The following is a 12,874-nucleotide window of genomic DNA, read 5'->3' on the forward strand; positions in this document are numbered from 1 at the left end:
GCTAAATTAAAAAGCTAAATACAATTTAAAATTTATTGTTGTTGAATATACACGAACAGTCATTTTAGTGAACCTATGTGATGTTCTAGTGTCACTGGCAAGGGGCAAAACTCCAACCTTTCCTCTTGTTGTTCTCTCAGAGATGGCAGGATGTTGGGATTACAAGAAGCGCTTCTCATCAAACTGAGCTAACGCAGTTTAACAGAGGCCTCTCTTCTCACACTTCTTAAAGCTCATACCTTGTAATACAACTGGAAATTAGCAAGTAAAGACCACCAAATGAACTGGGATATAGTACAAAATTATTTTATAGATATCCATCCCTTCAACATACTGTACAAATAAATTAGGACCAACAATTCAAATCAGAATCGCATCTTTAAAAATACTGAGGAAAAAGTACATCTGCATATTAAATGAAAATTGGGGCAGATTTTAATTACTAAAAAAGTCATTGAGTTACATGTTATTGTTGTAGAGAAAAGCTTTAGCTAACAGTTTTGATGAGATGATAAATAGTAACGGTGAGGCAGGACATGCCACTTTTCACAAAGAGAATGACCAATTATCACATACTATGTAGTGACGGCGCAGACTATAAATAAAATTATTTCATTTTTGGACACAATCAGAATTCTCTAATATTGTCAGTTAATTAAACATTTAATTGTCTATTGAAAGCACAAATTTGTCTCCTTCACAAAATGAAGCAAATATAAGGATGCGATGAGAGTCTTTCTATGGCGTCTTGAACTTGTGCCTAAAATTAGAAATTATGGATAAAAAATAATATAGGTTTTTAAAGATAAGACTATGTGTTAATTTTTACTTGAGGGTGAGGCATCTTTAGAAATAAACCATGTATGAAGAAGAATGGCATTATTTCCCTGGTCGGTATCACAGGGATAATCTATGTCACCATGGTACAAAGCAGCCTTATTCTAAATGCAAATATTTTTACAAGGAACACTTACTTTGTCATCATTCTGCTTGGATTTTTTTTTTGAACTTCTACAGATGAAATAGTGTACTTTGATCCTAAAGATGACATTTATCTTTGGTGAGAGGGCTAGGTGGGGAACATTCAAACTTAATTGTGCCAGACTCGTCCAAGATTCGACTTTGTCCCATTGAAGTCCGTTTCTGGAAATATTTTAAATGGTCACACAAACAAGCAAAAAGAGGTTAATAAGTAATGTGCAATGGCACAGTGTTGTGTGTATTTGTATGAACCACATATGCTATATGTATATACTTGATCTGTTTCAGTAAACAGTAAAGCCTTTCACTCTTTTCAAAGGCTTGTATTTATCCCATTGTAAATAATAAGTGGTGTTTATAGGTCCTAGTAGAAGCCTAGCAGTACTAGGTTTAAAGTAAGTAAGGAATGATTATTTTGTTATGTTATTTCTCTTAGAAAAATAAATTGACACACCGTGATAGTTTGGCCAGAAGAGGCCAGCCTGAATTAGCAGGAATGGTGAGTGTTTTGCAGTTATTAGTCTCTCCCTTTGGACATCTATAACAGACAAAGTATTAATTGTAAAATAAAAAGTGACACTGTATTATAACAATTGAATTCAAGCATAATAATACACTTTAATAATAAGTTTATATCAAAGAATAATTTCTGGTCATTCCCTGCATACTGGTATAACATGGCAAAACTATCCATCCATCCACCCATTTTCCAACCTTCTGAGTCCGAACACAGGGTCATGGGGGTCTGCTGGAGCCAATCCCAGCCAACACAGGGCACAAGGCAGGAACCAATCATGGGCAGGGTGCCAACCCACCGCAGGACATGGCAAAAATAAATTTATTAAAATAAATTGTCTTAATTTAAATAAGTAATTTTACTATAATACTGTATATCGCTATAAAGAGATCAATACAAGGAATATCCAAAGTATATCAATTGAAAACAAAATTCAACCTTTTAGTCCCACTGTATCTTAGTTCAGTGGTTTTATCAGGTTTCGAAACACACGCTGTCCGTGTCCCAGGGGACATACAACTCCCTAGTTTTTCTTGCCATTAAAAGATGTGCATGAGAAGAAACCATTTTAGTCTTTCACTACAGTGAGCTCAGATGTCTTTTTTTCCTAGCTTTTGAGTTTGCATAGTCATATGAAATATTGTACAGTACTTGTGCCCTCTTAAGTCTTCTCACTCTCCAAAATGGATCCTTTTTTTAAACTAAAGAGTATAGTAATCAAATTTGTCATGTAAAAACTTAAGCTCTTATAGGGTGACACATGGATGTGTGTACCATAAGTATGTGCAACTCATTTCCTAAGAAAAGGACATCTATTATTCACATAAAATAATACCTTAACATTCTGTTCATGTCAGTCTTTAATTGGCCTGAGGGAGTCCTCTCAATGACTCAGTCTCTCTCAACTTTATCTCTAGGATGTGAGCTTCCTAGACATCCCATCTGAGCTCTCAGTTGTCATACGTAATGCAGAGGGTGAGTATTCAGGATTTCTCCTTTTTCATCTTATATTTAGTACATATCTGTTTTACTGCTTAACTTATTTACGACTTAACTGTGAATATTTTTGTGCAGTAGAGAAAGTTTTAATATATATTATCCATTCTCTTAACTCACTTATTCAGGGCTGAGTCCATCACATTTATACATGACTATTTTGAAATTACATTATCTCATTGTTGTTTGTTTTAGCTCTAGAACCAAAGTCAGTCCAGACGTATTTCATAATATACTTAGCACTGTTTGTTTTTTTCTTTTTTTACTTTTAGACAGTATTGGGCTAAATTATATACCATCTGTACACTTTAATGGAAGGCATGCACATTTTGGAGTGGAAAGGTAGTCTTTAGTGTCTTAAGTGCAAACTTTAGATTGAAGAATGTCCAAAAACATAAAGCTGATATGTAGTCTTAGAAAAGTTAATATTCTGATTCATGAATTTTTAAGTGTAAATTCCTTTTAGAACAAAACAGAATATACAGGAGAACTTTCACAGGCTGTATCACTTCAAAACATGAATACTTTCTGTAAACTTCAGAGTATTTGTTTTGTTCATTGTAACAAAAAAACCATAGTCTTGAGGCATCCTGGAAACTCTTTTTAAAAGCTCATTCAAAGTGACCCATCTGTTTGGTTTTATACTTGCTTTGTTACATTATATTGATTTTGATATTTTTTTATTTGTGATTATAATGATCTCCCTTAATCTATATGAACAGCACCCAATGTCCTTGTGTTTAGGCATCTTTTGAAGACACATCATTTTATTAAATATTTTGAAACTGCTTAGTTTCTCACCTACTGGGTAGCTGGTGTTGAAATGACAAAAGAGTTTAAGATACTGATTTTTACAGTATTCTAGCTTCAGGTATAATTATGTTGTTGCTCTAATTCCTTTGTACTCGGTTTTATTTGTCTTGTTCACTGTTGCTTTTGATGCTTGCACCTTTATTCTTGTATGTATTTAACTTATTCTGTAGGTTGCATTGGATAAAGATATCTACTAAATAATAACAATACATTGGGGGGATACCAGGGTTGGAGTCTGTTGATTTATATTTACATTTACTTATTTAGCTGACACCTTTATCCAAGGCGACTTGCAACATTTATTATACAATTGGTTACGTTTCTTATGGTTTTCCAATTGGAGCCAAGTCACACAGTGTCAGCAGTGGGATTTGAACCCACAACCTCAGGGTTGGAGGTCCAAAGTCTTAACCACTACGCCGCACTACCTAAAGATTTAGATTTGTTTCATCTGTGCTACTTTCTCCCCGTAAAAAATGTTTTTATTCTTCTACTCATATTTATTTTTTGCTGTGAAATTAAACTATATGTTGATTTTTGCCAGTCATGTAATAACTACAATATTCCTTACAACAATCTATAAATCAGATGATTTAAGACATGAATATTCTCTCCTTTCCTTGCTTTCTTTTCCTTATCTTGAAATTGTAATTCAGGTTTGATTTTTCTAGTGGTTTGTATAAGTTGTGTATTTAATTATCACTCTTCTGTATTTTTTTCTGTAGGCCAGCATCATGAATTCAAATCCAGGGTTATTGAAGTGGCTCCTCCAAACGTTAAAGACCGGTCCTGTGTGTCTCTGCCTTCTGATATCAACAACCATTCTTTTTCCAAATATGTTAATACACACCTCCAGGTACTTGTTCTAATGTATTAACTAATAAACATACTGTAATTGGGAAATTTCTTACTTTTCAAGCAGCTCAAAATGTATTTAAGAAATGATTCCATAAATGCAGCAAAGCTACAAGAAGTGCAAAACACAAGTAATGCAGAGCAGAGTACATGTTATGAAAATTTGAGTTAAATGAGCCTCAGTTGATGGCTGATTAATTGACATTTCCTTTTACTGGCAAATATAAAACATGGACAATAGCTGAAAAGATAATCAAAATAACTGAAGAGTGTTACAATGGTGTATGGTCATGTTGATTGGTCTCCTGGTTTGATTATTATCTTTGCTGCCATCATTTTGGATTTTGCTTCAAACATATGTAAGTTGGAGACCTCATTGTCATGAATATACAATTTGTTGAGCTGGTTACTGAGGTCCCATCTAGAGATGACTGTGCTTTGCAATGTCGCTGCCTGCTTTGTCTCTGGCTCTTCAAAATTCAGGTGAAAGTGTATTGACAAATCAATGATTATAATAAGCTGAGTTCTGTTCTTTTGAATATAATTATTTCAAAAAAGTACATGTAATGTTGTTTTTTTTGGAATGACAACAATTTAGAATACAGATGTTCTTTAGTTCACATTATATGGTAATGCTTTTCTTGTTCTCACCCAGGAGGGCTGGAAACAGCCAACCGATGTCGTATTACAAAGACCAATTACCAATTTGGATGCTGAAGATTCGCAAGCAGCACTGGATATCTGCAAGTTGGTGTGTGTTCATTTGTAATATATTGTACTTTCTTGAAATAACTGGGCCATTTACTTGGAATTCATTGAGTTCAAACATTCAATATGAGAATGCCAGGAATCACCATTCACCAACCACCCAGAAATTCAATAAAAATACTTAAGGCTATATTAGTGATGAAGATACTAAGTTAATGCTTTTTGGAGATTTTTGGTGAGTACCGTACTGAAAACTGGTAGCCAAATTGATAGATTACAGTAATCCCTCACTTATCGCGGGAGATAGGTTCCAAGGCCGACCGCGATAACTGAATTTCCGCGAAGTAGGGACACCATATTTATTTAATTATTTAACATGTATTTGGACGTTTTTAAACCCTCCCTGTATTGTTTACAACCCACCCTTTACTCTATTAATAACAGCGATAACTGCTAAGCAATATGAAATCGGTAGATAAGTTTACACTTACTGTATAGCGAAGTACACGTAGTTATATATGACGTGATGAATATGCTGCACAGTAAAAATGATGACGATGAAGGTGATAATCCCCTGAATGCAGTAGCAAGAGCACGTTACTGTAATACTGAATGAGTGAGATGAGACTTCCTGGTTAATGCAGCACTCCGTCGCTGAGCCAATCAGCAGCACACAGGAACTTAACTGGGTGCTCTGATTGGGTAGCTTCTCAGCCATCCGCCAATAGCATCCCTTGTATGAAATCAACTGGGCAAACCAACTGAGGAAGCAAATACCAGAAGTAAAAAGACCCATTGTCTGCAGAAACCTGCGAAGCAGCGAAAAATCCACGTTATATATTTAGATATGCTTACATATAAAATCCGCGAAGTCATGAATCCGCGAAAAGTGAACCACGAAGTAGCGAGGGATTACTGTAAAGAACCATGTAAAGAAAATATTGAGAGTGTAACGGTTCAGATAAAATCTTTATAGCTCTGCATTTCAGTCTGCAAGAGTTGAGTGACTCCACCGTGAAATGATGACAACTGTTTCTGAAGTAGTGCAAACCACTCTTTATTGCTGCTACTTGTCTTTAGCAAATGTATTGGCATTGCACATAGTTATCATTAATGAACATGTACAAAAGGGTCAGATTCATGTTGATAGTTTGAATTGTGGACTCTTGTCTTGTAAATGACCTTATTGTTTCTTCTGTGAAAACAGCTGTGTGAAGAATGGTTTTGATTGAATTTCTCAAAAGACGTCACGTGGGTTTCCTCCATCCACAGTTTTTTCCTTTACTCAGATTCTCTAGTTGATTAGTGACTCTTAATTGTCTCTGTGTTTGGTAGTGCTTGTGAGTGTGGTCCAAGACAGAAGACACACTACGTTCAGAGGTGTTTCCTAACAGTACAAACTTCAACTCCACACACACACACCTATGCTGGATAAAGTGGATTCATAAAATGAGTTTAACTGAGGGCTAATGTGACCAAGTGACTTGTAAGACTTTCTCAACATGAAAGCATCAAGGGTATAGTGTTACTGTCTTGATGCAGCCAGGATTTGAAGAAATCCTGTAACACCGTGTTTTTAATACAAAAAATGTCTAGACATGTACAGTTAAACACAATGTAATTTCAGATCACTGTGTTTTTAATTAACCAGATAAATCAATTTAACCATTTAATTTTTTTGAAGAAATGTTATCCTGGTCCTTCTTGGCAATTCAAAATTGAACCTGATGTCTTTATTTTTATCCTGTTCTATCACTTTAGTTGGGTTTTAGTTGCCTGTAATAGTATTTGAATGCAAACTGGCAGTCACTGTCCAATAGGTTTATCATAGGAGGAATACTTAATTCTGATCAAAAAGTTCTTATAACATTGTATCATCCTTGAATGCATTTACTTTGTTAAATGAAGTATTACTGTCGTATCTCACTCTCTCTCTGTTGTGCAGATTCTGAGATTTATATGTGACTATGAAATTCAAGACTGGAAGGAACTAATATTACTGAAGTACATCATTCAGAGAGGACTGTACAGGCCACCCCTTCGAAATGAGATCTTATGTCAGCTTGCCCACCAAACCTTGGACAGACAGGGTGATGAAAGATGCCAAAGAGCATGGCTACTGTTTGCGTCCTGCTTGGGATCTTTTATGCCATCGCCCAATCTTGAAAAACCATTGCTCAAGTAAGATTTTAGCGTATATAAGAGAGTGTGATAGCACCATACAGTGTATATATATTTTAATAGTCTATGACACTTTTACATTTTGAACAGGATAAGTGATTATTGTAGTTAGATGAATAAAAGAACCAGGAGACGGTTAAATCAGGGGTGCATTTTCTGTCTGTCAACAAGCTTGACTAGAGACACCTTGTTGTAGTTCACGACAGGATATCATGCATTTGAATTCCGCCTGAGTTGTTTGCTTTTTAATCGAGCCTAAACTGTTTGCTGACTACTGTCAAAGACTGCATACATATGCAAAAGGTAATGCTAAATAATACGAACTACTTAGGTGTAATTTTCAGCAAACAATAGCTTTAATGATCAAGACAGTGTAAGTAAATGAGTAAGCAACATTGATAGATTAGGTAGATTGAGTATTATTAATGAAATTTTTAAAGTTAAATAAAAACTTGTACTTAATTAAACAGAATGTTTAATTAATAGTACAGTTAAAACTGGCTGAGAGGTGAATCCAGGAATTTAGACTCTTCTTCAGTATACCACAATTCCACTCAAAATCCTTATGGTAGATGAGAGTGATGCCTCCTATCAGCTTTTCACTGCAATTTCTATGATGTTCAAATAACACATTTTCATGAATATTCTCACTATAAAACATTTTAAGTGTATTTTGTTTTCTAGGTATGTATCTGACAAAGGCTTTGGTGATTACAAAGCAATATGCCAACACAAGATATTAAATGGCCTGCAACAAGGACCGGAGGCAGCACGAAACTACCCATCTACTCAGATGGAATGGATAGCTAACCAGAGGAAAGGCAAGATGGTCCTGGATGTACAGACTTACACTGGTGAGAGACTCCAAGTAAAAATAAGGGTGTTAAAATATAGGGAAGGTACTTTTGCAGATCCTGGGAAATACATGATTTTTGAGCATTTGTGGTTTTTGACTAAGAAAGTCATTTTGTATAGAAATAAAATAATTCCCATTTATTGTTTCAACCAATGATCAAAAGTTTCTGTTACTTAATAGGCTGTACCTTGTATGGTATGTGCTGTGATGTTCCTATACAAAAGACCAGAGAGTTCCAAAAGCCAAAATGGTTTACTGAACTGATTGCCTGACATAAGTACAAAACAAAGCGCTAAATTAAAATAATAATAAAGAAAGCTCTGTAGCTCCACCAGGACTTCACCATCATCATCATCGTTTTAACAGCCACTTTGCAGGTTTATCCATTTATCCTCTCTTAACTTTGTGGTATGATTTATCTAAGTAACATAAAACACATCTTTCTCAGTTTTAACTATCTACACAACACTTGTGTCCATTTAATGGACAACTAGGAAGTTATTTCCAGACACACTGATAATCTTCAGAACCTCTGCTTTTGTGTGGCAATATTGGCCAAAGAAAAGCCCTGAATGCCTATTTAGATAGATAGATAGATAGATAGACAGATACTTTATTAATCCCAATGGGAAATTCACATTTATTCGTGAGGAGGGTATTGTTTAAAAAAACAAAAAATTGTTTGTTGTAAGCTGTAATATTTGAGCATTCCACCCCGGCATACTACAGCCCCCTCAGATATCTTTAAAGTACAAGGTTGATGTTACATCAGTTCTTCACCACACACCCATTTCCTTGTAATCCCCAAAGAATTTATTTCTCAGACACGAAGCACTGTATGGTAACATGGCAGACCACCTCTTATTAACCATAACTCAGAGGGTCTTGCCACTTATAAGTGTGGACGTATATTCCTTCCTGTTTGATGAGACTCCTGCCTTTTGGTCTTTTAAAAAAGAAATAACATTTTTTTTCTGAGGACTCAAGTTTCTTTCTAAGATGAAATCCTGATGTCCAGTCATTGCCAACTGTAATTCACCCCTGGTGTTGGTGAGTGTGGCCTAGCGTCCCTTTCAGTGTTGGATTCCCCTTTTGCCTTTTTGTTATTGGAGCTTGCCCTTCCAGAACCTTGTACTGGAAAAACTGGCTCAGAAAATGGGAGGATGGAAAATCTCTAATTTGTATTTATGAAATAATTCTGCCTTTGCATGTTTACAAGATTGTTGTAAATGAGCAGTTTTGACACAGAATTAATGTTTAACTTGCTGTGTTATAATTTGTGGAAATGTAAAAGATAATGAGAAATAATAATGAGAAAACATAGTAGAAACGTCTACATCAGAGAGTCATTTTGTCAATTTTTTATTTTGTTTCAAAAATAAATAAAATATGATTTAGGTACAGAGCCCATAGAAACGAAAGTGTTTTTATTTAAGTTTCACTGTGGATCATTTATCGGTGTATTTTGGGTAGCATGCTATCTGTTACTGTATATGGTTTCTAACTTTCTTTCAGATGAGACCTTTTCTGTTGAAGTGGACTCCTGGACAACAGGGGAGTCATTAGCAGCTTGCATCCTTAATTTCAGGTACAGTGTCACACACAGCAAAATTGCACTTATTTATTTTTATTTGTCATTATAACAAGACTGTTATCTTTATATATAAATTTTTATGTGTATTAAATGTATGCATCTTGTGTAGTGATTGTCCCACTGTTTTTAATTCTATAGTTCACTCATGAATTCATTTTCTTAACTAAATGCAAAATAATAATAATAATTCTTTGCATTTATATAGCGCTTTTCTCACTACTCAAAGCACTCAGCAATTGCAGGTTAAGGGCCCAACAGAGCAGAGTCCCTATTGGCATCTTATGGGATTCGAACTGGCAACCTTCCGATTACCAGTGCAGATCCCACAGAGCCACCACTAAACACGACAAGTGCTATAAATTATAACAGCTACTTAAGTGTTCTCCACCTCCATGCTTATTGGTAAGCAGTACCTCAAATAACCGATGCAAATTAAATAACAGAGCAAAGTCCTTCATTTTAAGGTAGAGCATACATATTAATTTCTACAAATAGGCAAAATAATTACTGTTAAATTTCTGTAAATGTAAATAGACCTTGTTGGAATTTGTGGATTGACATCATGCAGGTAGACACTGAGAAACTATAGCATGTTGGTTTTTTTTTTTTAAGTACATTTCAAAGCAGGAGTTTGTTAAAACAAAAAAGCCTCAGTCTTGAGACTGAGTTTGAAACTTCTGGAATATCAGATACAGTGAACCCTCGTTTATCACGGTTAATCCATTCCAGACTCTACCACGATAAATGAATTTTCGACAAGTAGGATTCTTTATTTATAAATCGAATATTTTTGCAGTTAGAGTATAGAAAACCTGTTTACGACCTTCTACATACGTTTTTTAACCTTATTAGAGCTCTCTAGACATGAAATAACACCCTTTAGTCACCATTACACTCATATTACCCAATATATTAGAGAAAATAAGACATATTAGACGTTACAAATATCATATTATTATTATTGTACTGTACATTTAATTACACACACACACAGTTCTTACACACAACCACTAACCTATGAAGGCACGAGCTCAGTAGGAGAGTCTTCAGGTTGTAAGCCGGAGCGCTGATCGCACCCTCAGAGGACACAGACGCCGCTGGGAATAGCCCTGAAACAGCTGACCATCTACCTTCATATTGCTCCTTACCCTTCTTACTTGCGTTATAACGTGCGATAAACCTCTCACGCGGTACTCCGCTTACTTAAAAGTATTGTGCAGCGCCTCTCAGCTTTGGAATTGGTTGTTTTGTTTCTCTCTCTCTCTCTCTCTCTGACATTCTCTGCTCCTGGCAGAACTGTCATCTCCGACTTGTCATGGAGCACATTTAAACTTTTGAAAAGAGACAAATGTTTGTTTGCAGTGCTTTGAATGAAGTTCTTTTTTTTCTACAACCTCCTGTGTCTCTGTGCAAATCTGTGACCCAAGCGTGACAAGGTGGTGCAGTATCTTCAGCAGGTGCGTCGTTGTCGTCTTCCGCTGAAGAAGTACTAGGAGTAGGCAGTGGGTGTCTGGGTGCGCGGCTGAAGAACATCTTGATAGGCAGTTGCTGGCGCTGTCTTTTCATATGCGTGAGGAGGCTTTTGTAGGGTACTGCCATCTTTGATCATATCCAAGAGTTTCACCTTCTCCTGGATGGTAAGCATCTTCCTCCGGCACTTAGTTTCATTGTCAGAAGGCTTATAAAAAGCAGCACATTTAGGAGCCATCGTGGGGCTTAGATAAAAGTTCTCAGAAAACGCATGCGTAGTGACGTAAGTGTGTATGAGAAAAAATCAAGATAGATTGAAGCCGCGAAAGTCGAAGCGTGATATAGCGAGGGATCACTGTACATGTAACGTTAACATTTTCTTGGCAGTTGTGCATCTAGCATGTACTTTGTAATCTTGACTTAGTGCCTGATTCATGGAATGCTGTTAGGTGCACTGAACTAGAGGTTCTGTTGGGTCGAAATGCTGACCAATTTTAAAAGGCATTGCCAGGCAGACATACTGTAGGTAAAAACAGAATTTTAAACAACTGTTATTATCTTTGTAATAATTTATTAATACATTTATATACTAACTATATGTTTCTACTCTGAATTGCCATAGTGGACTTGCAGAAGCTCAGAGAGGCTGGACAGTGTCTATGTTCACTGGGGAAGAGTGGACAGACCTGGTGGGCTGTGACTATGTGCTGGATCTGATTGGAAAAAATGAAGCTCTTCACCTTATGTCAAATTCAAAGAAGGATTACCTCTTCGGTTCTGATAATGGCATGTAAGTTACACAGCATTTTAAAGCTCAGAATTTCACCAAGGAATTGTTCTTTTACCAAACACATGTACTCGAAAATGGACACAGAAGCTTCTTATACTTAACAGTAACAAAAGTAAATGTTAATTATAAATGTAATAATGAGGCCAGCTTGCAGAACAGGAAAATGAAAAAGAATCTTCTGATTACACAAATGGCAAAGAAAATTCATTCTCATTCAAAAAGGGTGAGTCAAAGCCTATCAGGCCCTTTCCTTGAATATTTAACTATGTAATTATATGACTGTGTTATGATTTCTCTCTGTCAGGTCAGTCAGTGATTTCCAAGGAAGTCTAATCCCACCTGCTCCAAGTATGCAAGCCCCAGGCCTTCCCTTTTCCAAAAATTATTCACTTGATGCCACTCCTTTATATTCTGTCCACAAAGGTAAGCAACCTTCTGTGCTGTGGTTTATATCTAGTCACCTGAATAATGCAGTTTTCTCTTTTTCTACTACAAACTTTAAGTCCTGGAACTTAGAGTCTAATAAGTTATCAAAGTACTGTTGTTGGTGTAGTCTTGACTTGAAGTAACTCTAGGTTACTGACTTGCTTCAACACCTTATAACTGGTCCGGACATTTGTGCTAATCTGAAGACCCATTTGTCACTAATTGTTCACCGTCAGAAGATTTAGTTGACTAGCATTGCATATGGTGATCCTGACTACCAGCTGTTACTGATGGGGCAACTTAACTGCAGCTCCGGTCTACAAGAAGGGGTACTGAGTTTTTCGGTGTGTTTGCATAAAATGTGAAAGCATCTATTGTTATCCTTGGATCTGTCTGTCCACATGAGGCCACTCAGCTTCCAGTGGACTGATTTGTTGAAATTTGCTACAGTCATTCTTCAAAAAGTTTTGTTGGGAAATAGAGGTATCTCAAGTAGAGTGCTCTTTTAAATAAAACATTTTGAAATTTCAAAAACATGAAACCTCCTTTGTAACATCAATTGTCAAAAGGTATTGAGTGTCACAACATTTCATTGGCAGTGGTATGGAATACGAAATGTTGGTATCGTGACATCCCACTTTAGCAATGATATGTCAATTAATGCAATTTTTACCTCACTTGAGAAAT

General features: G+C 36.0%; 1 protein-coding gene across 1 annotated transcript in view; it reads left to right on the plus strand.

Moving 5' to 3' along the window:
• The window catches only part of myo15b (myosin XVB), a 137,065-nt gene that overhangs the window by 67,510 nt on the left and 56,681 nt on the right, over positions 1–12,874 (plus strand). Inside the window, 9 exon segments of the mRNA XM_051918932.1 lie at positions 1,418–1,480; positions 2,416–2,473; positions 4,033–4,163; positions 4,818–4,913; positions 6,816–7,051; positions 7,736–7,905; positions 9,423–9,495; positions 11,594–11,761; positions 12,066–12,184. Of these exon segments, the coding sequence (XP_051774892.1) occupies positions 1,418–1,480; positions 2,416–2,473; positions 4,033–4,163; positions 4,818–4,913; positions 6,816–7,051; positions 7,736–7,905; positions 9,423–9,495; positions 11,594–11,761; positions 12,066–12,184 (1,114 nt within the window).

Source organism: Erpetoichthys calabaricus, chromosome 14 (genome assembly GCF_900747795.2).
Source record: "Erpetoichthys calabaricus chromosome 14, fErpCal1.3, whole genome shotgun sequence".
NCBI classification, from domain to species: Eukaryota; Metazoa; Chordata; class Cladistia; order Polypteriformes; family Polypteridae; genus Erpetoichthys; species Erpetoichthys calabaricus.